This window comes from Monodon monoceros, unplaced genomic scaffold (assembly GCF_005190385.1).
Source record: "Monodon monoceros isolate NGI ecotype Baffin Bay Population unplaced genomic scaffold, NGI_Narwhal_1 Super_Scaffold_16, whole genome shotgun sequence".
In the NCBI taxonomy this organism is placed as follows: Eukaryota; Metazoa; Chordata; class Mammalia; order Artiodactyla; family Monodontidae; genus Monodon; species Monodon monoceros.
Window position 1 is genome coordinate 26,192,925 of NW_021703772.1, and position 23,303 is coordinate 26,216,227.

At 38.7% G+C, this 23,303-nt stretch overlaps 1 protein-coding gene across 2 annotated transcripts in view; it reads right to left on the reverse strand.

Annotated features, from left to right (window-relative positions):
• Window positions 1–1,925: 1,925 nt before the first annotated feature.
• CPS1 (carbamoyl-phosphate synthase 1) overlaps window positions 1,926–23,303 on the reverse strand; it is a 144,656-nt gene continuing 123,278 nt past the window's right edge. Inside the window, exons 31-38 of one of the 2 annotated variants that reach the window (XM_029225263.1) lie at window positions 20,314–20,403; window positions 18,751–18,921; window positions 15,999–16,073; window positions 13,146–13,244; window positions 8,155–8,214; window positions 7,306–7,418; window positions 3,738–3,867; window positions 1,926–3,009 (exon numbers count right to left, since the gene is read on the reverse strand). In XM_029225263.1, the coding sequence (XP_029081096.1) occupies window positions 2,911–3,009; window positions 3,738–3,867; window positions 7,306–7,418; window positions 8,155–8,214; window positions 13,146–13,244; window positions 15,999–16,073; window positions 18,751–18,921; window positions 20,314–20,403 (837 nt within the window). In that variant the 3' untranslated portion in view covers window positions 1,926–2,910. Of the gene's footprint in view, window positions 3,010–3,737; window positions 3,868–7,305; window positions 7,419–8,154; window positions 8,215–12,854; window positions 13,245–15,998; window positions 16,074–18,750; window positions 18,922–20,313; window positions 20,404–23,303 lie in introns of those variants that run through there. The other variant, XR_003793943.1, reaches the window with a different exon arrangement.

A 23,303-nucleotide genomic window follows, 5' to 3' on the forward strand; every position in this document is an offset into this window, starting at 1 on the left:
TACTACTCTTCTCATTTTATTGTATTTTACAAATAGCTTCTTCAAATTAATATAAAAATTGAGAGCCTTTATAAAATTTCCACGACACAAAACTTAACTATTACTTTGACCTTTTGGTACTTTCAGCAAGCAATTCTTTTGTTTCTAATTATGAGTTACTTTTCTAAATTGGTCACTAACTGCTTACTTTTGGTCAAAGTGTAATTTTTCTCTTCCTCTGAGTGCGTATATATATATGTGTATTTAGATAGATAGATACATGATAGATAGATACATGATAGATAGATGATTGATAGAAGATAGATAGAGAAAGCAATACTAAATCAAATGGGGTAAAATATTACCAATAGGTAAATCTGGGTAAAGGGTGTACTATTTTTATTTTTGCATATTTTTAAGTGCAAAATTCTTTCCAAATAGTTTAAAATTTTCTATGTGGTTTAAACACGCATAACTAAGAATTCATTCTTAACCTCTCCCCATAGCTCTTTCTCTCCACACATGCCTTGAGCTCCAGGTATACCAGGCTGCTTGTAATTTCCTCAAATGAGTGTGCTTATCCTCTAGTCTACCTGGAGAACTACAACACACTGTACAAGACAACACCTGAGACTATCTCCCCAGAAAAGCCTTTTCCTGATCTCTGCAAGCAAGTATTTTCTTCACTGTGAGAAGTGATTTTTTTTTAACATGTCTGTCTTCATTAAAATACAAGATATAAAAAAATGAAACTGCATTTTGTGTGACCCTGGGCATGTTAATTAACTTCTGGTGCTTCAGTTTATTTATAATATGGAGATGACAGCACCTACTCATAGGGATATTTTGAGGATTAAATGGGTTAACTCATGTAAAGGACTTAGAACTACCTGAGGAATAGCAGATACTCCATAATGTTAGTTACTTATTATGGTTGTGCTGGTGGTGTGATGGTGCAAAGTAATACAGCATCAGAAAAGTACTAGAATAATAGGTGTAGGAGGGATCATAGTATATTCTACACTAAAACTTGAAGAAACTCATTAAATATTTTTAGGTGAATGAATCGATGATCAGGGAGTATATTAATATAATATTATGGGGAAGAAGTAAGGAAGATCTTGGGCTTCCCTGGTGGCGCAGTGGTTGAGAGTTCGCCTGCCGATGCAGGGGACGGGGGTTCGTGCCCCGGTCCGGGAAGATCCCACATGCCGCGGAGCGGCTGGGCCCGTGAGCCATGGCCGCTGAGCCTGCACGTCCGGAGCCTGTGCTCCGCAACGGGAGAGGCCACAACAGTGAGAGGCCCGCGTACCACCAAAAAAAAAAAAAAAAAGTAAGGAAGGTCTCAACCACAATGATAACAAGAGGGAAAGAAGGGGAAAATAAATTTTAAAAGCCTTCATGTAGATCTATACCAAGGGAAAGGATAAAAGCTATTATGTCCTCATTATCTTAGAAATTTCACAAAGCCATGTTTTAGGTGGTATTTCTGGGATATGGTATCACCACGGCCATTGGCACTATGTTTCAGACGATATGGATCAGCCTCTGACTGGGTTCAAGTGCTTTTCTCTGTTATGCAAGACGTTTTTTAAAAGTTTAGTTTACTATATATGTGTGGCAATCATTAGTCAGTGTGTGATTATAGCTGTATGTTTGAAAGGGTCCAGATCAAGGGTAGTATATAACTACATAAAAAGATAATAAATTTTTAATGAGATTTATAAACAAGCTATGGGAGGAGAAAAAAAAGAGAAATGTAACAGTTTAAGCTTCATTAATTTTAATATTAATTTGTTCATATCCTATAGGGCTTTGAATAGAAAAAGAAAAAAAAGATATAATCTTGGCCCAAAACCCTGTTTCATCAGAGAAATGAACAGATTTTGTGTATCAGTGTAAAAATAAATGAACACATAATAGCAAGAATACAACTGTCTTGTCTGTTGATAGTATTTTATTTAAAAGTTCACAATTAGAGCACTTGTAATAACACAAAAAGTTTAAAAGTGACAAAGGCTGCCTGTAGGAAGGACTTTTCTTATATGTAGAAGGAACAAGGATCTTGTGCTTAAAATGTGTAAAACGCTCATCGCAGAGTGGGACTCAGTAGATCAACAGAATCTATAATCTGAAGGGAATGAACATAACTTCCAAGTTATTCCAAAGTTGGCAGGAAGGAGGGGGGGTTGCAGAGATGGCATAAATCTGAGGATTTCACTTGGCTCAGGTTACAAATCCAAAGGAAAACAAGAATAAACCACCTCAGCGGTATCCACCATCTGCTGACATACTACAAAACACAAAACTGCAAACCAGTGTCCTTTAAAGAAATCCATACTTTAAAGACCTCTGTCACATGTCTCAAATTCAGCACTGTGGGAGGGGATAAGGATATTCCTGGTTAAGCCAGAGAGAATGATGATTTAAAAGAAGCAATACACAAACCTCATGATGGAGGAGTTCATAAATTAAATCCATATTTCATTTTAACCATTTTTATAGTATTCTGCCTTTGTTAAAGTGTCCTGAGTATGGCAGATGGTATTTAAAAACAATGACAATAGTGTCCGTAAAGTATATATAGAAAGAGTTCAGAAGATAGAGCAGCAACTTTTTCGACCTTGATCATCGTTAATCAGCACCATAAAATGTTAGCTGCAAAGAAGCATGTAGGTAAGCTTAGCACACCAAAAATAAGGCATTTAGTAAATGAAGGAATTCTCATGAAGGACTCTCTAAGTAAGGTTTTTAAAAAGTGACTGACAACAATTTAATTGTGAAAGAAGAGAATGTTAAGGCATAACTAAGTAAACTGAAATAAACCTTGATATCAATATTCGTCTCTGGGAAAGAAAGTTGTGAATCAGTTTCTCTAGATAAAAAAGTGGCTTAGGTTGATTTAAGAATGGAGATGGGGCATCCGTTTCTCTATGCCGCTTTCCCAGCACCGTACTGCCTGTAGTGGAAGAGACTCTTGGCGTCCACATGGCGAGATTTCTTCACAGCTTCCGCAAAAAGTTTGGTCACCTGAAAATATAAGGGTAGGAATCTTAGCAACACATATGAAATGAAAGCGAATGTTTAATGAAGCAGGAGTGAAAAGTCACAGTTTCTGTTCCCAATTTTCAAAGGGGCAGGAGATGGAAGACACAAACATTTTTATTTAACGGGGACTTTCTCCTGTATCTCAGACCTCAACATGAATAAGCTTATTTCCCCCCACCCCCGATGGGGATTAAAACTGACTGAGGGGGAAAAAATACAATGGGCAGAAAGTTAACGAGTCTTGACAAACATTTCTTCTCCCTGTGATAAATTTGGTGGGTCATGTCCAAGTGGAAGGGAACATACCTCCTGCGATCATTTCCTGTGAATTGGACAAGTGTTTGCACTGTATCTGGATCTTCAATGATCATTAACCTGTTGCTTTTATGCGGTGGCTTTCATTTAGACACGATGGAATAAAAACTGTGTAACTTTATTCCATGCCACACCACACATGTTATTTAAAGGATAATTGTATGGGTAATGAGAGAACCATGGCTATCCATGGCTTCTGATTATCTCAACTCCTTGATCACCAACTGTCTCAGATAGGCCATGACCTACCAAAATAGACCATTATTTTAGATTCTATTTAGAAATTCTTCTCCATTCTGAAAGTTACAAGAAAGGGAGAAGAGAGATGTGCATTCTTAAGGGAGGCGCAGAAATAAAAACCCTCAGGCAGGTTATCTTTGAGAAAAAGAACATACCTGGAAATTAGTGAGGAGAGCAATTCCACTGTCAACAGCTGTCCTCCGAATCACATAATTATCATGGACAAATTTAGTGTTGTTATTGGGGAGGTTAATCACCAAGTCAATGCTGCCGTCTCTAATCAACCTGGAGGAATAAACAAAATAAACACAAGTTTGCAGGAGACTATGTATATTTTATAATTACTTTTTTTAAATACTAATGTAAATTACTTCTCTTAACCATTCAAGTCCATTCCATACTGAGTTGATTGACACCTGCCCTCCCTTATTCCTAAGCAGATGTACAAATTACACACATTTGGGGGTTATAAATTTTTGTTGTGTTCTTGAAAGAATTCTGGTGAATGCCTAACTAATCGAATGGAAATATTTGTTTCTCTTTAAAATGCTATCTATCCATAGCAAGAACTAGTAATTTGATAGACAATTATTTATTTTACAGGAGGTGGTTCCTCCAGCACTGAAGGCCATTCGGCCCCCATACTCCCCCCTCAGATCAACTTTACTTCATTGCCTGTTCCCCAGTGCCTTAGCTGATGGTGTGGAAATACAGGTCGCCTGATTTTAAATTAAAACATTTCACATTCTGTTGCTGGGCTACTACACACACTAGGAGACATTTAATCAAAATGTCAAAAGCATGAAGTATTGTTTTACAAAGCCCTAAGGAGGGCATATAGCACCATTAGAAGTCTACTAAAGTCAGAACAATGTGCCCTTCTTTTATTAATTTGATAATAATTTAGGTTACTTTCTTAAGAGCCCTATCAAATAGTATATCACATAGAATTTGGTATGACTTAGCCATTCAGTAGGCTGTAACATCCTGTAGCACCTGAGAATTATCTCCCATGTACCCGTGCCACATAGCTCCATAAGTGTTGAGGTAATGGTGTTCCTGAAGGCTCACGTAGTGTGCTGAAATAAATGTCTTACAAAACCTAGTGATGTACAGAATCCTAAAGACGCTACCAGAAAACTACTAGAGCTAATCAATGAATTTGGTAAAGTAGCAGGATTCAAAATTAATGTACAGAAATCTCTTGCATTCCTATACACTAATGATGAAAAATCTGAAAGAAAAATTAAGGAAATACTCCCATTTACCACTGCAACAAAAAGAATAAAATACCTAGGAATAAACCTACCTAAGGAGACAAAAGACCTGTATGCAGAAAACCATGACACTGATGAAAGAAATTAAAGATGATATAAACAGATGGAGAGCTATACCATGTTCTTGGATTGGAAGAATCAACATTGTGAAAATGACTATACTATTGAAAGCATTCTACAGATTCGATGCAATCCCTATCAAACTACCACATTTTTCACAGAACTAGAACAAAAAATTTCACAATTTGTACAGAAAAACAAAAGACCCCAAATAGCCAAAGCAATCTTGAGAAAGAAACATGGTGCTGGAGGAATCAGGCTCCCTGGCTTCAGACTATACTACAAAGCTACAGTAATCAAGATAGTATGGTACTGGCACAAAAACAGAAATATAGATCACTGGGACAGGATAGAAAGCCCAGATATAAACCCACACACCTATGGTCAGCATATCTTTGATAAAGGAGCAAAGAATATACAACAGAGAAAAGACAGCCTCTTCAATAAGTGGTGCTGGGAAAACTGGACAGCTACATGTAAAATAATGAAATTAGAACACTCCCTAACACCATACACAAAAATAAACTCAAAATGGATTAAAGACCTAAATGTAAAGCCAGACACTATAAACTCTTAGAGGAAAACATAGGCAGAACACTCTATGACATAAATCACAGCAAGATCCTTTTTGACCCACCTCCTAGAGAAATGGAAATAAAAACAAAAATAAACAAATGGGACCTAATGAAACTTAAAAGCTGTTGCACAGCAAAGGAAACCATAAACAAGATGAAAAGACAACCCTCAGAATTGGAGAAAATATTTGCAAATGAAACAACTGACAAAGGATTAATCTCCAAAACATTCAAGCAACTCATGCAGCTCAATATCAAAAACAAACAACCCAATCCAAACATGGGCAGAAGACCTAAATAGACATTTCTCCAAAGAAGATATACAGATTGCCAACAAGCACATAAAAGAATGCTCAACATCACTAATCATTAGAGAAATGCAAATCAAAACTACAATGAGGTATCACCTCACACCGGTCAGAATGGCCATCAACAAAAAATCTACAAACAATAAATGCTGGACAAGGTGTGGAGAAAAGGGAACCCTCTTGCACTATTGGTGGGAATGTAAATTGATACAGCCACTATGGAGAACAGTATGGAGGTTCCTTAAAAAACTAAAAATATGACTACCATATGACCCAGCAATCTCACTACTGGGCATATACCTGAGAAAACCATAATTCAAAAAGAGTCATGCACCACAATGTCCACTGCAGCTCTATTTACAATAGCCAGGATATGGAAGCAACCTAAGTGTCCATCGACAGATGAATGGATAAAGAAGATGTGGTATATATATATATATACAATGGAATATTACTGAGCCACGAAAAGAAAAGAAATTGAGTTATTTGTAGTGAGGTGGATAGACCTAGAGTCTGTCATACAGAGTGAAGTAAGTCAGAAAGAGGAAAATAAATACCGTATGCTAACACATATATATGGAATTTAAAAAGAAAAAAAAAGGTTCTGATGAACCTAGGGGCAGGACAGGAATAAAGACGCAGATATAGAGAATGGACTTGAGGACACGGGGAGGGGGAAGGCTAAGCTGGGACGAAGTGAGAGAGTGGCATGGACTTATATATACAACCAAATGTAAAATAGATATCTAGTGGGAAGCAGCTGTATAGCACAGGGAGATCAGCTGGGTGTTTTGTGACCACCTAGAGGGGTGGGATAGGGAGGGTGGGAGGGAGATGCAAGAGGGAGGAGATATGGGGATATATGTATATGTATGGCTGATTCACTTTGTTATAAAGCAGAAACTAACACACCACTGTAAAGCAATTATACACCAATAAAGATGTTAAAAAAAAAACCCAAAAAACCTAATGATGACATAGCCTAAGGCATAACAACCAACCTGATCAAAGAATGGCAAATTAGGTAATACAATAGATGACATTACCATAGCACTCCCCCTAGTGTCCTGCATGCTGCAAGTCCTCAGTAAACTGACTGATTCATTGATGTACAACCTCAGTGAAATGCAGCTGAGCATTCTTGATACACACAATATAAGTTTGCCATAAAATACAGAGTGCTGCATTACATTCTTCATGCCCATGATTCTCACCACTGAGATCCTGGTGTCAGTCAAGGAATGGATACTTACTAGGAGACATTTTGAGAGATGCTACATATCACCATGTACATATATGGAATTATGTGTTTTGTAGTAATAGCAAAGTTCATGAGAAGGAAGCTTTACTATCATTCACCAATTTCATCATTTTAAATTGGATGACTAAGAAGACTTTTAGAAGACTTGCTATAGGGTAAGGTGATATATTTACATCACAATAGTTCCCAAAGTTAATCCTTCATCTGTTTTGCTATCTCAGAATATTCTGCCCAGTTCTTACTTTCTGATGGAAGAGAGGCTGGGATTCTGTCCTTCTTGAGACGGCCACGCCACTGGGGTGGCAGGGACATTGTTGGCATTGAGCCAGTCTGATGTGGCTTCCGTAGCAAAGAGCTGCATTTAAGATGGAAAAGTCGGTTACTGTATCACAGGGAAAGTTTTCACAGAACAAAGACACCCACTGGGACACACGTGTCATTTAAAGCACAGAGCAGAAAAAACTGGTGAATATGAGATGCAAAATGATGTCAGAAATAGAGATTTAGACTCAGCATCTAGAGTCATGGGCACTTTAAATATTTTTAAAATATTTGCAGTAAGAAAAAATTTAATAACCTCAATTGTAACTGCTTTTGTAGAGGAGAAAAATAAAGAGTTGTTGATGGCTGAAAATTCATTGTTATTAGGCCAACAAACCCTCATGACCACAGGTCCAATGAGCCTTGGGACTCATTCTGTTTTACAGAACCAGGCTTTGTGTGGGGATATTCATGGCAAAGAATTTTTGCCTGTAACTGTTAACACCTGGAAACTATGACTTCGTATGGAAACAGAAAAAGGAAAAATGGAAAATATATGGAAATACATTGAAACTTTATCCCAATTCTGTGTATGCAAAACTCTCTAAGTTTTTAGCCAGCAAATTTTATTGTTTGTGGTAATTGTGTTAAAACTTAAAGCTAGTCTTTCTAATTAGTTTATTCCATTGAAGTTTTGAAACTGTCAAGTTAGACATCTTTCAAGTGGAGAGGTTATATTTTGCGCTATTTTATTCGCTAATATTCTTCAGTATTCCTTTTTGCAGATAGAATGCTGACAGAAAACAACTTAAAAAATTAATATCACATACCTTGAAGCCTTCATTGTGTAATTGTTCAGCCACACCAAGGAATTGTGGACGGAATGATTGCTGAAATTAAAGGAATTTAACTGAATTCACTTTCCAGATATACATGTTATTCATTTAGTCATGCAATATGGCATTCTCTCATGTCATAAAAGGCAATGCCATGTGTTGCCAGGTGCTTTCTATTCAAAGATGACAAGTTTTATCCTTTTATTCTCCTTTAATGAGTATAACCTCTTACTTATTTTCCAATAAAGATGAAATTCCATCCACATTGTCTTGCTTTCTACTGTCTTACCTCTTACCCCTCAAATTCCTTCACCCCCTATTTAATCCACTTAGTCTCTGCCTGTAGAATCAGATTCACCCCAGCTCTGGATGAACCCTTTTCCTGGTCAGGGAGAATTTAAAGTCACCTGGATTAGGCGCTCAGCACCAAGTCAGCGTTGTTGGATGTTTTGCTGTTCAACCCGTTCTAATTGCTGAATTCTAACTTTGGACTGCACTTCAATAACTAGGCCCTGTCCTAGTAGTTCATGCACCGTTCCCTACAATAAGTCAATCATTTGGAACTCAGTTTGGCAAAGAGTAAAAGAATGGGCTCTGGAGTCACTAAGCTGCATTTCAAATACTGTCTGACCTGCAGATACCAGTCAGAACCTCATTATGGATCTGTTTCAGTGTTGTCCCCCAGGTGGAAAAGATAAATATCCGACATGACAGTATTGGCAGTTTCCAGCCAGGGAACTACTCTGCCTTCTGGTCTGGGGTGTTGGCTTTCATAGTCACATTATAAACTTCTATCAAACATGTATTGAACACTTGTGACACATAAAATAGGCTCTCTACAAAAAGAAATTACAGCTGTCAGCTTGCATCTGAGTAGCCCCAGATTTAATAGCTGATTGAAAATACCTGGGTAAGAAACCATTTGTTACTAAAGGTGAAAAGTACAAGCTGATTTATTTCCTGGAAAACATTTATAAGGAAGAAAGTCTTTTAAAAATGATAAAAATAAATATTTCCTCTAATTATCATTTTCACATTAATCCAACTTCTGGCTACAGAACCAAAAGCCAAGTTAAGGCTGTGTCATGCCTGTGGACTCTACTGGGACGTCTGGATTGACAATGCTATGGTTGTTCCTAATGATTCTGTATTGAAGATAAAAGGTTATTCATGTCACTTGGAGTTGTCTTTTTCAAATAAAATGCTTGCTTTGTGTTCCTGGGCAATGCTGAAGCGCAGATGTCAGGATGGTACTCTTCACAAGCATCACTGAATAGCCCAATCAGAGGGGAAAAAACAGTGAGGGCTCTTGATCTACTCTAGAGTAAATCATTTATCGTTAAAGGGTGTTCCAGAAAACTTCAAAACAAGGCAGATTGCCTACTCATAGCAACTAAAAATAAACCCTGATGGAAATATTGCAGGAAAGTCACAGACGATTTTGTTGCCACATAAACCTACATTACGCCTTTCTTATATTAGGATCTATGCTTATGGAAAGGGTCTTGGTAGAAACACAGTACATATAATAGTTGACAAGGATCTTTTTTTTCAGTACGCGGGCCTCTCACTGTTGTGGCCTCTCCCGTTGTGGAGCACAGGCTCCGGACGTGCAGGCTCAGCGGCCATGGCTCACGGGCCTAGCCGCTCCGCGGCATGTGGGATCTTCCCAGACCAGGGCACGAACCTGTGTCCCCTGCATCAGCAGGCGGACTCTCAACCACTGCACCACCAGGGAAGCCTGACAAGGATCCTTTGACAAAATCTAAATCTTGATTTTTTTTTTTCCCTAAGTCCTAGTTACGCAAGATTGATGTCATGACTATTTCAAACTTCCCAAGTAATTTGACCATAGGATTAACTTTGAGAAGGCAGAAACAGAGGGTCTCTGTGTGTGAAGGAGTAGGGTAGGAAAGAGAGAAAGGAAAAATTAGGAACACTGAAATATAACTAATGAGCATGTACACATGCACACACACACACACACACACACACAATCTATTTACTAAATGTTGAGTCGTGGTTGATACTTGCTAGTGATAAATTAAAATTTGAAATATGTGTTAAACTACCAACAATAAGAAAAAATGTTTCCCGGCTCAGCGTCCCTTTTGCCTTTCCTCCATATTTCTCTTTTCCCCCAATTTTCTCTTGCAACCTGCTGTGAAAAGTTAGAGGTAAGGTTTCTTCCATTAAATCTTTCTACTCATAGCAGGTAGCTGGGTCAGGGTGCGGCAATGACGAGAAAAGAAGACCTTTACTTCAAATAAATGTTACAGATGTTGACCAATCTCCCCATATATACATGAAGGAATAATAAAGCAAATTAACTGCGACAGTGCTGGCTACCAGGGCTCTTCTGTGATTGAAGTCTACATAACATCATGCTAAATGAATGTTTATCTCAGGAAATCAAAATGCAATGGTGGACTTTCCTTCTTAGTACATAACTCAACGAAATTTCTTCTCTTGTATTTACTGGCCTTAACCCCGTTTATATATTAGCAGTACTATTTTAGGTCCTTTTCAGTTCTGACTTTATGTATTTGGATGAATTTATATGAATTCTTCTGTCCAAGTGGAATCATGTTAAATAAAATGTGTTTTTTTAAGCATAATGTATCCTGAAATATGGAATTATAATTACTTTATCCACAGTTAATATGAAGCTTAGGTAGATTTGTTCCCATTCTGCCTAAGAAGATGTCCAGGGAGTTTTAACTATTAACTCTAGGGTTAGTATATTCTGTCATATTGTTCAGTTAAATTTGTGATTATCCTTTTTAAAGAAATCACTATAAATGAAAATCCTCCATATAATAATGAAGAGATTATATACTGACTGTTGGTGATGGCAGCTTTTCTTTGCCTCCCATATAAAGTAGGTTAGAAAATGATTTTTGCATATCTCTAGAGGCTTAGAGTCTTAATGATCAATTTTACCACAGCTGCAAATATTTTATTAAATATAACTTTATTATTAAATATTTCTTTAAATATACTTTTTAAATTCTGTAATTAAAATACATATATATTTAAATTCCTTACATTATGTATGCATGCACAGGGAGAAAGTTCTTTGCAAAAATTCATGTAGCTGCTGGAACACTGATTTCTTTAAAAAAGAATACACTGAAAGGTAAAACTTAAATGGACAAAACCTCATTGCTTTAAGAAAACTTTTTTTTCCCCTACAAACCCCCTTTTTTCCCTACAAAGCAAAAATTCTGTTCACTGATGCCAAAATCACACTAGTACTTCATGGGGATCAAATTAATTTTTGCTTTACATTTCCCTGCAGCACTGGAACCAAACAAGGCACTATTTTATACATCACTGCCTTCTTAAAGTGGTATTTTACAATGTTAGCACTATTCTGATTAGTTGTGAGGACGGGGACTAAGGGCATGGTCTCCTCTGGATGCCCCCAGGTCTCACATTAAACTTTAAGCCATAACTAGAAGTTGGAGAAATACTCTTATTCTTGTGACTTAATAATACTTAATACCCATTATAATGTGATGAGTCTCTCATATGGTGTGATGTGTCTCTGAACTGCCATTAAGCTTCGCAATTGCAATTCATCTTGTTAGCTTCTGTTCTAACTGTTCACCATCGCCCTTCTGGCACCTTTATGAAGCAAAATCCCAATTTAGTCTTTGCAGAAACTTCTCCAAAGCCGCTACCCATCCAGTCTCCAGAGACTAATTTGCTGATATTAAGGCACTCTAATGCGACAGCATCTCTAATAATTACCCACTGATTTGAAAATACCTGGTATTATTCTAATTTTATTTTTATTGATTTGTATGTAACCATGCAGGATCTGAAATTATTAAAAGTATGGCAGGGGTGATATATAAAACCATCTATTGTTATTATAGGCTCCAAGAATTACTAACCTCAAATGAAAGTGAATGATCAGTTGGGAAACATCTAGTATTTTTCAGGAAATTTATAAACAAACAGTTTGTACACTCTTGTAATAATATTCCAAGGAGTAATAAGAGTTTCCTGGCTCCCATTTTGCCCTAAGATTTACATTTGACTTGCAACAGTAAACCAATAATGTCCTTCTCACTGTATGAAGATATTCACGTATAATTACTTCACCCTGCTTTGACTTAGAAGGTTTACTAAGTAACAATATTTCAAGAACTTCCACAGAACACTGTGGGATGTGCTGACTTTCTTAAGCCCATTAAGTCACTGCCCTTTAAGAACTTTCAATTCGTCTTGGAGTGTCAGGCTAAGAAAATTTCTCAAATAATGCCCATGTCTTCTTCAACTTTGAATCTTTGACATTTAGTAGAAATTGAAATGTGAATGAATGAATGTAAGGAAGGAAGGAACAGAGGTCAGGAGGGGATAATACTGACTTCAGTTTGGGATGTGCTGTGTTTGAGACATCCAGATAGAGGTATCCAGCAAATTGTTGGAAACAGGGGATGGCTGAGGATAAAGATTTAAAGTTGATAGTTTTAGATGGAGAGTGGATACCACAGACATGAATGAGCTGGCAAAGGAGAAAGTCAAGAGAAAGAACTAGACACAGACATAGATACAGACTCAGAAAAAGAGTTGAGACCCAACCTTATGGAAAGCCTAGGTTCAGAGGCTAAGGAGGTAGAACTAAGAATAAAAATATAGAAAAGATGTAACCAAAGAGTAGAATAGAATCCTTTTGAAGTTACCCTAAATCCTGTTCAGGATAAGTATCACTTCACTAGAGATTTTTTTCTTTTCTTTCTTCCTTTTTTTTTTTTAGTTGTTTATTCACTTATTTATGTTGGCTGCTGCAATGAGAAAAGGCAAAAATCAGGGAACAGACAGAGTACAAATGCCCGTTCTTTCTAGAAGTTGCTGGGGTTTTTTTAGTGGAACTTTAAACAAATCTCCCCTCTTCTATACCACCATTAAGGTCATTTCCCCCACCAACTCCCAGCATGTGCCCACAGGCATGCATACAACCACACACCACTTACCTGAATTCCAATCAGGATGCCTTTCTGGGGTATCTTAAACCCTGTGGAAAGCATTGCCTTTAGGAAAGCGGTATGAATACCTTCACCAAAGCAAGCCACCTGTTTAGAATAAATGAAAAAAATAAAGTAAAAGAAAGCAAATGATAGTCACCCAACCTTACCAAAAAACAAACACAGATGAAAAGTCAGAGACTCCTATGCTAGATTTTATTGAGTTACCCAAGGACCATGTAATCTGAATCCAGGGATTAAAAATCTGGCTAGGGCAGACGTATCTTGTGTTTTTAATTAAGCATAATGAACAAATAAGCAATTCTTTCTCTATCCAACAACACTCCATGGAGCAACGCAACTGGATTCTACTGTGAGATATCTGGATACAAATTACAGCTTCTGGCCCATAATATGGTGAGTTACCAAATGTTAATACAACTTAACGTTTACATAACGGTATATGTCTTGTATGCTATGCAACAGGGCATGAATTCATGGGTCAGTAGCACAAATGCATAACTGCTGGTCAATCAGTTAGGAGTCGTTTCATATGTATGAGAAAGCCTTCAGAGAAATTCAATAAATCTATGAAAATCTCAAAGGAACTTGTTCTTTTATTATTATTATTGTTTTCATAAAATGAACCAAAATACCTTGCTACTAGTCCTGAATATTATAGCCTAAAGTAAAAAAAATTCCAAATTAACATATAATGTTGGGATATACAGAGGCTTCCCCTGGGTAACTGTGCTACAATATAACTACAAGTCAAACGCCCACACTAACTACAGAACAAGTGGTATATCTGAGCATGATAGGAGTAGATTCTGCCATGCACATCATCATTTGGCACGGGTAGAGAACCACCATTAGAGTAAATAACACTGATGGTTAAATTCATTCTTTAAGCAAATGACTACCTTACTGTCAAAGGAAAGTTCTCATGACTATGATTTTCAGTTGATCACCAGTACATGCTGCTTTTTACTCTACAGTGAACATTTTCTTTGGTCAAGAACTGGCTAACCAAATTAGTAATGTCACCCTAAGCTAACAGAACCCAAACCATACTGAAAGAACCTGGGCAATTCCATCATAAGTGCATATACAACCCACAAGAGGTTTCAGCAGTTTTCTACAAATAACATAAAAAGTAGTTAAATATGTAAGTAAAGATTAGGACTAACATTCCCACCTCACCACTAGGAAAGCTAAAGGTTTATTTAATCCCACAACAAGCCATTTTAACACTGAAAATGTCTCTGAAGCATAACTGAGATTTCACTAAGCTAGAATTATTATTATGATTTCAGTTATAAAACAGAACTTGTAATACTGTACTTAGTGACACTTGGAAATATGACTCTAATGGAAGAAGAATTATCTCTCTGTACTTCTGAAACAGATACAAGTAAGGGGGAGCTGAATTTCTAATTCTCTCATATTTTCGTATTTCAACAACTCCAATAACGTATGTCTGGAGGCAGAATGGACATAGATACAGTACTGAAAATAGATTTGCCACACTAGAGAAAACAGCATGAAGGAAAACAGATCTCTCCCTGATGTGAATCCTGGGCTGGCTGAAAACAGCCCTGCTACTGAGTGACCAAGGGATCACGATGAATATCAGAGTAGCTCCTTAAACAGCAGAGAAATGTAATGTAAGTCCCTTGTTTTCAAGTTAGGTTTTCTCATCTATTAAATTAACAGAAGCAGCAAAGGAGCTAAGAGAAGGCAATCATCAGTCCAAATACGAACAAGATAGCCATTTATTCCTCACTGCCTCCCTTCCTGTTTCACTTGGCTTCTCATCACAGATCTTGCTTGCAACCAGGCAACCATATAAAATATCACGTATATGTTGCAATTAGGTATTTTCCCCTTTCAGGTTTTCCTCAACACCAAGAGGAAACAATGACACCTCCCAGTCTGATGTTGCCACCCCCATGGGCACTGATGAGAATCTGAAGGCTGTACCTAGTAAGTCTGTCAAGGGCTAGGTGATTCATAAAATGTCCTGGCACTAACATGTAGGGAACTCTCCGGTATCTGACAGCTTTCTACAAGAAACACATTTCACATTCTTAAAGAAACCTTCAGGGCTTCCCTGGTGGCGCAGTGGTTGAGAGTCCGCCTGCCGATGCAGGGGACACGGGTTTGTGCCCCGGTCTGGGAAGATCCCACATGCCGCGGAGCGGCTAGGCCTGTGAGCCATGGCCGCTGAGCCTGCCCGGCTCGTACCACAAAAAAAAAAAAAAAAAAAAAAAAAGAAACCTTCAGCTGACAGAGTCCTCAACACAAGTGAAGAGGGACATCCAGTGGCCAGTCCCACTATAGTTTTTAGATAATCCCCAAGAAGTTAAAGTTGCTTTTAAAGTGGTTCTGGGATTTTGCAAATATCTGCAGATCCCAAAATATTTTGGCCCCATTATCTTTCTGCTGCTGTACATTCATTCCACATATTGCTAGTAAAATCTCGATGATCTAATTTCATAGTAGCAAGGAAAGTTAGAGGAAGCAAGAGGTGCTGTTACAGAGAGCTCTGAGAAGCTTAAAATAAAAATACCTGGCAGATATTTACCTAGACATCTAGAGGAATATTTGAAAGATGTTCTCAATGTGTAATGTGGAAGTGAATGACACATGTTGAAATATAAGTGAGAATTTAGACTCTGGGCTACAAGAGTCAAAGATTTTTCCTCAGCTCAAAATGCCTAAGTCCTTTCAGACTTACTCTGATAGCAAAAGAAGTATCCCACTAACTACTTACTAACTTGCTTTACTATATTCAGATCATAAAAGCATAGATTTCAAAGTAGATTTAATGAAAGTGGTCATGGATCATTAACTAGTTACCTCTCCAGTAGAAGCCATCTCACAACGCAGAATGGGGTCAGCGTCTCTCAACCGGGGCCAAGAAAACATTGGAGCCTGTCAAAAATAACGGGTAGGAAAAATATGTTGAGAGAAGGGTATAAAAGGTATAAACGAGGATAAAAATATTTAGTGAATCATCTCTCATAGGGTTCATTTAGGCTACAGTAGACATGTAAAAAATTTCTTTGGTCCAAGCGTCTGACTTGAAAAGTGGCTTTAAACCTCTGTTCCAGGAATTTCTTGAGCTTTGGGCCAAAAATTGGGTTAAACAATCACAAATTATTTCTGTAAATAGGGCCCCAGTGACCTGTCTAGGCCAGTGTTTCTAATCTGGCTTACACATATTCTTACTGGAGTGATTTCAAATGAAGTATATTGGGCACTGGTCTCCCCAGACACAGAGTTCAAACACACTTTTTCCTTGGTAGGCTTCTGAAACATTCCTCTTCTTGTTCTGATTATTTGGACTTGCAACAAGCCACATTGCCAGAAAGGTCTGTCTGCAAGCTGACTTCTGAGACATTAAACTGCTGTTGATACCTCTTTAAAAGCTTTGAAAAACATTCTGCTTGGGAACACTTTTGCCCAGAACTTTCATATGAACTAGAACATACATAGCAGTGCTTCCTTTTCATTTATTTTACCAATGCAATTCACTAAGAATCGAATTCTTGTTTCTTGCATATATCCATTTATCTAGCCTAGACTATACATCTTTGATTCTGGTACCCCTCTAAGTCATCATGGGAATTCTAGCTTGGGGTCATTTCACTGGGTCATCCTAAGTCAAGTTATCATATATTCCTGCCCTCTAGCCTCTCTCTATCTCATCTGTTGATATCCATCCACCTCACTAGGACTATATTAAGATTGACTTTGAATAAGTAATTTGACAAAAAAGTCAAGATTCATGCACAAGGATAACTAGGAAAGAAGTAAACTGAAAGATACAGTGCATTTCGAAAAATTCATATCTACCCCTCAGTATTGTTATTAGTTGGAAATTATTTCATACACATATGTGTGTGTATGTGTGTGTATATTCCTGTGGTTAAGAATAAAGAAGCATGAATTTGAAATTCATATATACCATTTCCAGTGGAAAAATACTTTTCGGGGCCTTCTTCTTATTGGTCTCAAACAGTAAAATCCTATGTACATATATTCCCACTGAAAGCTTTTAACAATTTATGTTGTGTCACAGCTTCCAGGAATAAAATGTTACCCTCCCCCAACATAAGAGGTGACATTCCATCCCAGTGCACTATAAAATCCAAGGCATCCTAAATTATTAACTTAAATAAGATTAATAAATATTTTTTGATTTATAGCTTCAACTTAAAACTTCCACTGTAAAAGTCAGAAGTCAGAGTCTCAGCTGTAACACAATTATGGTTGAGGTCACTAGTACACATAAGAGTGGAAACCTGCGAAGGCATCCAAAGTACGTAAATGTCACATAAATATATTATACAATATAAATTAATTTTTTGTATGCTTATCTAAAGAATTTAAATATATTTACATAATATCTCACTAATCCTCATAATGTCCAGTGAGGTAGTTAAAGGTCACTATTATAAATACTCTGTTCATGGGTATACTGAGGCAGCTAGAGGAACACAATGGATTTATGATAAAGTTCTTATTCAAAATATACACATATACAGGTGTATCTTGTTTTATGATGCTTTGCTTTATTGCACTTCACAGATACTGCAATTTTTACAAATTGAAGGTTTGTAGCAACCCTACATTGAGCAAGTCTATTGGCACCATTTTTTCCAACAGCATTTACTCACTTCATGTCTCTGTGTCACATTTTGGTAGTTCTCACAGTATTTCAATTTTTTTCATTATTATTGTATTTGTTATGGTGATCTGCGATCGGTGACCATTGATGTTACTATTGCAAAAAGATTATGACTCACCAAAGGCTCAGATGACGATTAGTATTTTTCAGCAATAAAGTGGTTTTTAATTAAGCTATGCACATTGTTTCTTGAGACATAATGCTATTGCACACTTAACAAACTACAGTACAGTGTGAATATAACTTTTATATGCACAGGGAAGCCAAAAAAATTGTGTGGTGGTCTGGAACCGAACCCACAATATCTCCAAGGCATGCCTGTATTTGAAGTTAGTGAACAAACCTTAAATTTTCCTGGTCACTCTTCATAAAGGTGCCATCAATTTCATTGCCCTCACAGTACCACTGTGAAAATATTCTGCCACTAGAGAAAACAGGAACTAAGCCAAGGCAGTAAACATTTAACCAACACCACAAGGTAACACTTTTACAAGATTCATGCATTCCTGAAGTCTTGGCACAACTGAAGCCTTATCCCAAGAAGATATGCTCAGAATTTCTGTCTACCAACTGAACTGGCAGCATTATGTATCAGCTTCATAAATGTAGTTTATAAGTCACTCAGCTAGTTGGTTTTGAAGTTATGTAATTCTAAATATTATTTTAATTTTTGAAATGCATAAGAGTACACGTAAAGTTGCCTGTATAGCAACTGCACTGCTATACATTGCAATATGCTATACATGCATTGCAATGCTATACATTGCATCGCAACTGCATTCAAAGTAAACATCGTAATCCCCTAGTCTAGCACTTCAGTTACAAGGTTCAGAACGTATCAAGATTATTTTTGATGAAAAATTATTCCTTTCATTTCTTTGGAACTTAAAAAATGACTAAGATTTTTGAAAATATTACCTTAATTGCAACATAGTCAGCAGGAATTATAGGATGCTCCAATGTCGGAAGGAGTTTCTCATCAATGTTCTCTCCAATCATCACCTTGGTGGCCACATCAATGAAGTCTACCCCAAGGGTCTTGGAAACAAAGGGGAAGGATCGAGAAGCTCTCAGGTTACACTCAATCACCTGGAGAGATAACAAAATTCAAAAGAAGAGGAAGGATGATGAGAGACAATGACAATATTAATATGCTCCTGGCCACTTTGGTTCCAGCTGTTACTGGGGCCCAGTCTTGCTTTGCCAGCCTCTTCCTTTTCTCCCCACTGCTTGACTTTTGCTAACTGGTTTCCTTTCAGTCAGTATCCTTGAACTCTGACTTTTTCCCCTCCCCGTTCCACAATTCCATCCCCACACACTCTTGACAGATTTGTTTTAATGCAGAGTTCAGATAATGCCACGGCCCTACTAGAAAGCCTTCAGTGGATTTCTACTGGCCATGAGATTAATGTCTAGCCCTTGAAAGACTTCTATCCTCTTGCCTCTATGTTATCTTGTACCACTTTCCTGGCCCCAGTCTTTCTTTCTAAGTTTACCTTCCATGATTTCCCTGGAAAAATAATGAACTGAGCTAGTCATCATCAGCTGGTCACTGATAAACTGGACTAGTCACTATCTCCTAAATGCGCCAAATTTACCCACACATATTGTATGTGTACTGTTCTATCTTCCTTTACCTGTCACAATTCCAGCTATTCTTTAAGACCCAGCTCAAATTACAAAATCTTCCTTGAAATCTTTTATGATCCACCCCAAATCAGGCATATGACAGTCAAATACATGCTCATACACATATGTGCAGGCACACACAAACACACACACACACACACACTAATAGATAGGCTCTCTCTGTTCTGTGCCTCCGATACCACTTTACTTGTACATTCCTTCTAGCAGCTATTATATTCTGACTTATGTTATAGTCATCTATAAATTCATCTTCTCCCCAGTTCTCACTAAATCGTGGATCTTTGAGAGCAGAGACTGGGCTCTGTACGTCTCTGTAGCCACCTTATGACTTTGCATAGTAGGTGAGGAATCAATATTGGTTACTGATTAGTTACATTAAATAAACTAACTTAACTAAGACTAACCTAGTTGACTTAACATTTTTTATTTTTTTGGTAAATGGTATCCAAAACAGCTTTCTTCTCTGAGAAAGGAGTAAAGTAGACTTCAGTACATGTAATTTATGACTATTCTACAGTAACCTGGACAGATTACTTTATGATAGCTACTGCATCCATCTATATTGTACTGAAGATGGCAGTCAGTGATCTTCTTTCCAGTGGATCAGAGTGCTTTTCAAAGCTGTGACTGACATATCAGTGCCACCAAGAGCCAGTGCTTTCAAACAAGGCAGGCATTATGTGCTGTGCAACTCCCATACTCAGACACAACCAGCTGCAGGGGTCTCAGCTGCTCTGTGGCGGTGTTCACAGAGAAGAGTACCAGAGGGACACAAACCAACATGACATAACACAGCAGTGGTGTCCTCTCAAACACCTTGGCATTTCTTACCAAGACCTCATTTCCTTTGACAAGAAACTGGACGTTGAATGGGCCAGAGATGGCAAAAGCCTTTGCTATCTTCCAGGTAGCATCCTTCACCTAGATAAAAAGGACAATGATACAGTGCTAAAGAACATTCCTTAGTTTAAAAACAAACCAACAAAAAAGATACAGCACCTTAAATTTAGATTTCTTTCATTTCTCTTTACAAAGAACTACAACTCCACTGATAATAATAACAGTAATAGTAATCATAGAAGCCATTATTAGGCTTCTATTAACAAAGTAATATTTGTACCAAATGTACTAAATATTCACAACAGGATAGCAGGGAAAAGAACAAATAATCTTACAGGATTATCTTTCTGCCAAATGCATCTATCTACCTACAATTATATACTCTGGTTTTATTTTGAGGGCTAAATGGAATCCTTTCAGTCTCGTTGCTTTAGCACCAAAACTGCAGTCCAAACTCTGTATCAATCTAATGACCTACCTGCTGAGAAGTGCAGGTCCTAAAATTACATGATACTGCAAAGAGACCAGAGAGGTTTCTTTTATGTGCTTTTCTTTTGCCCTAGACTGCAAGGGTAGATATTATGGTCAGAAGGAAACATGTTCCCCTGCAGGGAGGCTCTGCATGTCACATATAGGAATTCCTGTATCCAACCAGAGATAGAAGGTACTCATGCAAAGAGAGAGCACTGACTGCTGGAACCAAGAGTTCCTCATTCATCACTCTTACAAGAGTGGTTCAGCAACTTAGTCAGTTATAAAAGGAAGCAGAGTCTATGACACAATGAGCTCTGAGAGATTTGGAAAAATCTGAGTTCTTGAGGTCATTTATCCTGATATAAAAAATTGAAGTACATTTGAAATCCCAGGATAGCGTTCCTTTATGTTGCTGCTGTTACAAAGCATCCTGCTACCTTCACATTCTAGAACAAAGTAAGACCTTTAGAATTCAGTCCAATGTACAACTAGCCAGACAGGCCTGCCTAGATTCTGACGGCAGGATTATTGGAAAGTCTCACTAAAAAAGCTAAGCCTAACCTCATATACCAGAAGACTAAAGGAACATCCCCAAGTTACTTAAGATGACAGAGAGGGACCTTCAAGATGGTGGAAGAGTAAGACGTGGAGATCACCTTCCTCCCCACAGATACATCAGAAATACATCTACATGCAGAACAACTCCTACATAACACCTACTGAATGCTGGCAGAAGACCTCAGACCTCCCAAAAGGCAAGAAACTCCCCACGTACCTGGGTAGGGCAAAAGAAAAAAGAAAAAATAGAGACAAAAGAACAGGGATGGGACCTGCACCTCTGGGAGGGAGCTGTGAAGGAGGAAAAGTTTCCACACACTAGGAAGGCCCTTCGTGGGCGGAGACAGGGGATGGTGGGGGGGAAGCTTCAGAGCCACAGAGGAGAGCGCAGCAACAGGGGTGCAGAGGGCAAAGCAGAGAGATTCCCACACAGAGGATCGGTGCCGACCAGCACTCACCAGCCCGAGAATATTGTCTGCTCACCCGCCGGGGCGGGTGGGGCCTGGGAGCTGAGGCTCAGGCTTTGGAGGTCAGATCCCAGGGAGAGGACTGGGGTTGGCGGCGTGAACACAGCCTGAAGGGGCTAGTGCGCAACAGCTAGCCGAGAGGGAGTCTGGGAAAAACTCTGGAATTGCCTAAGAGGCAAGAGACCATTGTTTCGGGCTGAGAGAGGAGAGGAGATTCAGAGCACCGCCTAAACAAGCTCCAGAGATGGGCATGAGCCCCAGCTATCAGCATGGACACCAGAGACGGGCGTGAAACACTAAGGCTGCTGCTGCCGCCACCAAGAGCCTGTGTGCAAGCAAAGGTCACTATCCACACCTCCCCTCCCGGAAGGCTGTGCAGCCCGCCACTGCCAGGGTCCCGTGATGCAGAGACAACTTCCCTGGGAGAACACACAACACGCCTTAGGCTGTTGCAATGTCATGCTGGCCTCTGCTGCCGCAGGCTCACCCCTTATTCCGTACCCCTCCCTCCCCCCAGCCTGAGTGAGCCAGAGCCCACTAATCAGCGGCTCCTTTAACCCCGTCCTGTCTGAGAAGAACAGACGCCCTCAGGTGGCCTACACGCAGAGGTGGGGCCAAATCCAAAGCTGAACCCCAGGAGCTGTGCGAACAAAGAAGAGAAAGGGAAATCTCTCCCAGCAGCCTCAGGAGCTGCGGATTAAATATCCACAATCAGCTTGATGTACCCTGCATCTCTGGAATACCTGAACAGACAACGAATCATCCCAAAATTGAGGCAGTGGACTCTGGGAACAACTGTAGAGTTGGGGTTTACTGTATGTGACTGAATAGTTTTTGATTTATATGGTTATCTTAGTTTAGATTTTAGTGCATGTGACACTGGTAGATTTGTTTATTGGTTTGGTTGCTCTATTATTTTTTTAAATTTAATAATTTAAAAAAATTTTTATTTTAATAACTTTATACTTATTTTATTTTTTTAATTTTTTTTTCTTTCTTTCTTTTTCTCCTCCCTTTTCTTCTGAGCTGTGTACCTGACAGGGTCATGGTGCTCTGGCTGGGTGTCAGGCCTGAGTCTCTGAGCTGGGAGAGCCAAGTTCAGGACATTGGACCACCAGAGAGCTCCCAGCCCCACGTAATATCAAATGGCAAGAGCTCTCCCACAGATCTCCATCTCAACACTAAGACCCAGCTCCACTCAATGACCAGCAAGCTCCAGTGCTGAACACCCTATGCCAAACAACTAACAAGACAGGAACACAACGCCAACCATTAGTAGAGAGGCTGCCTAAAATCATAATAAGGTCACAGACACCACAAAACACACCACCGGAAGGGGTCCTGCCCACCAGAAAGACAAGATACAGTCTCATCCACCAGAACACAGGCACCAGTCGCCTCCACCAGGAAGCCCACACAACCCACTGAATCAAACTTACCCACTGCGGGCAGACACCAAAAACAACGGGAACTACGAACCTG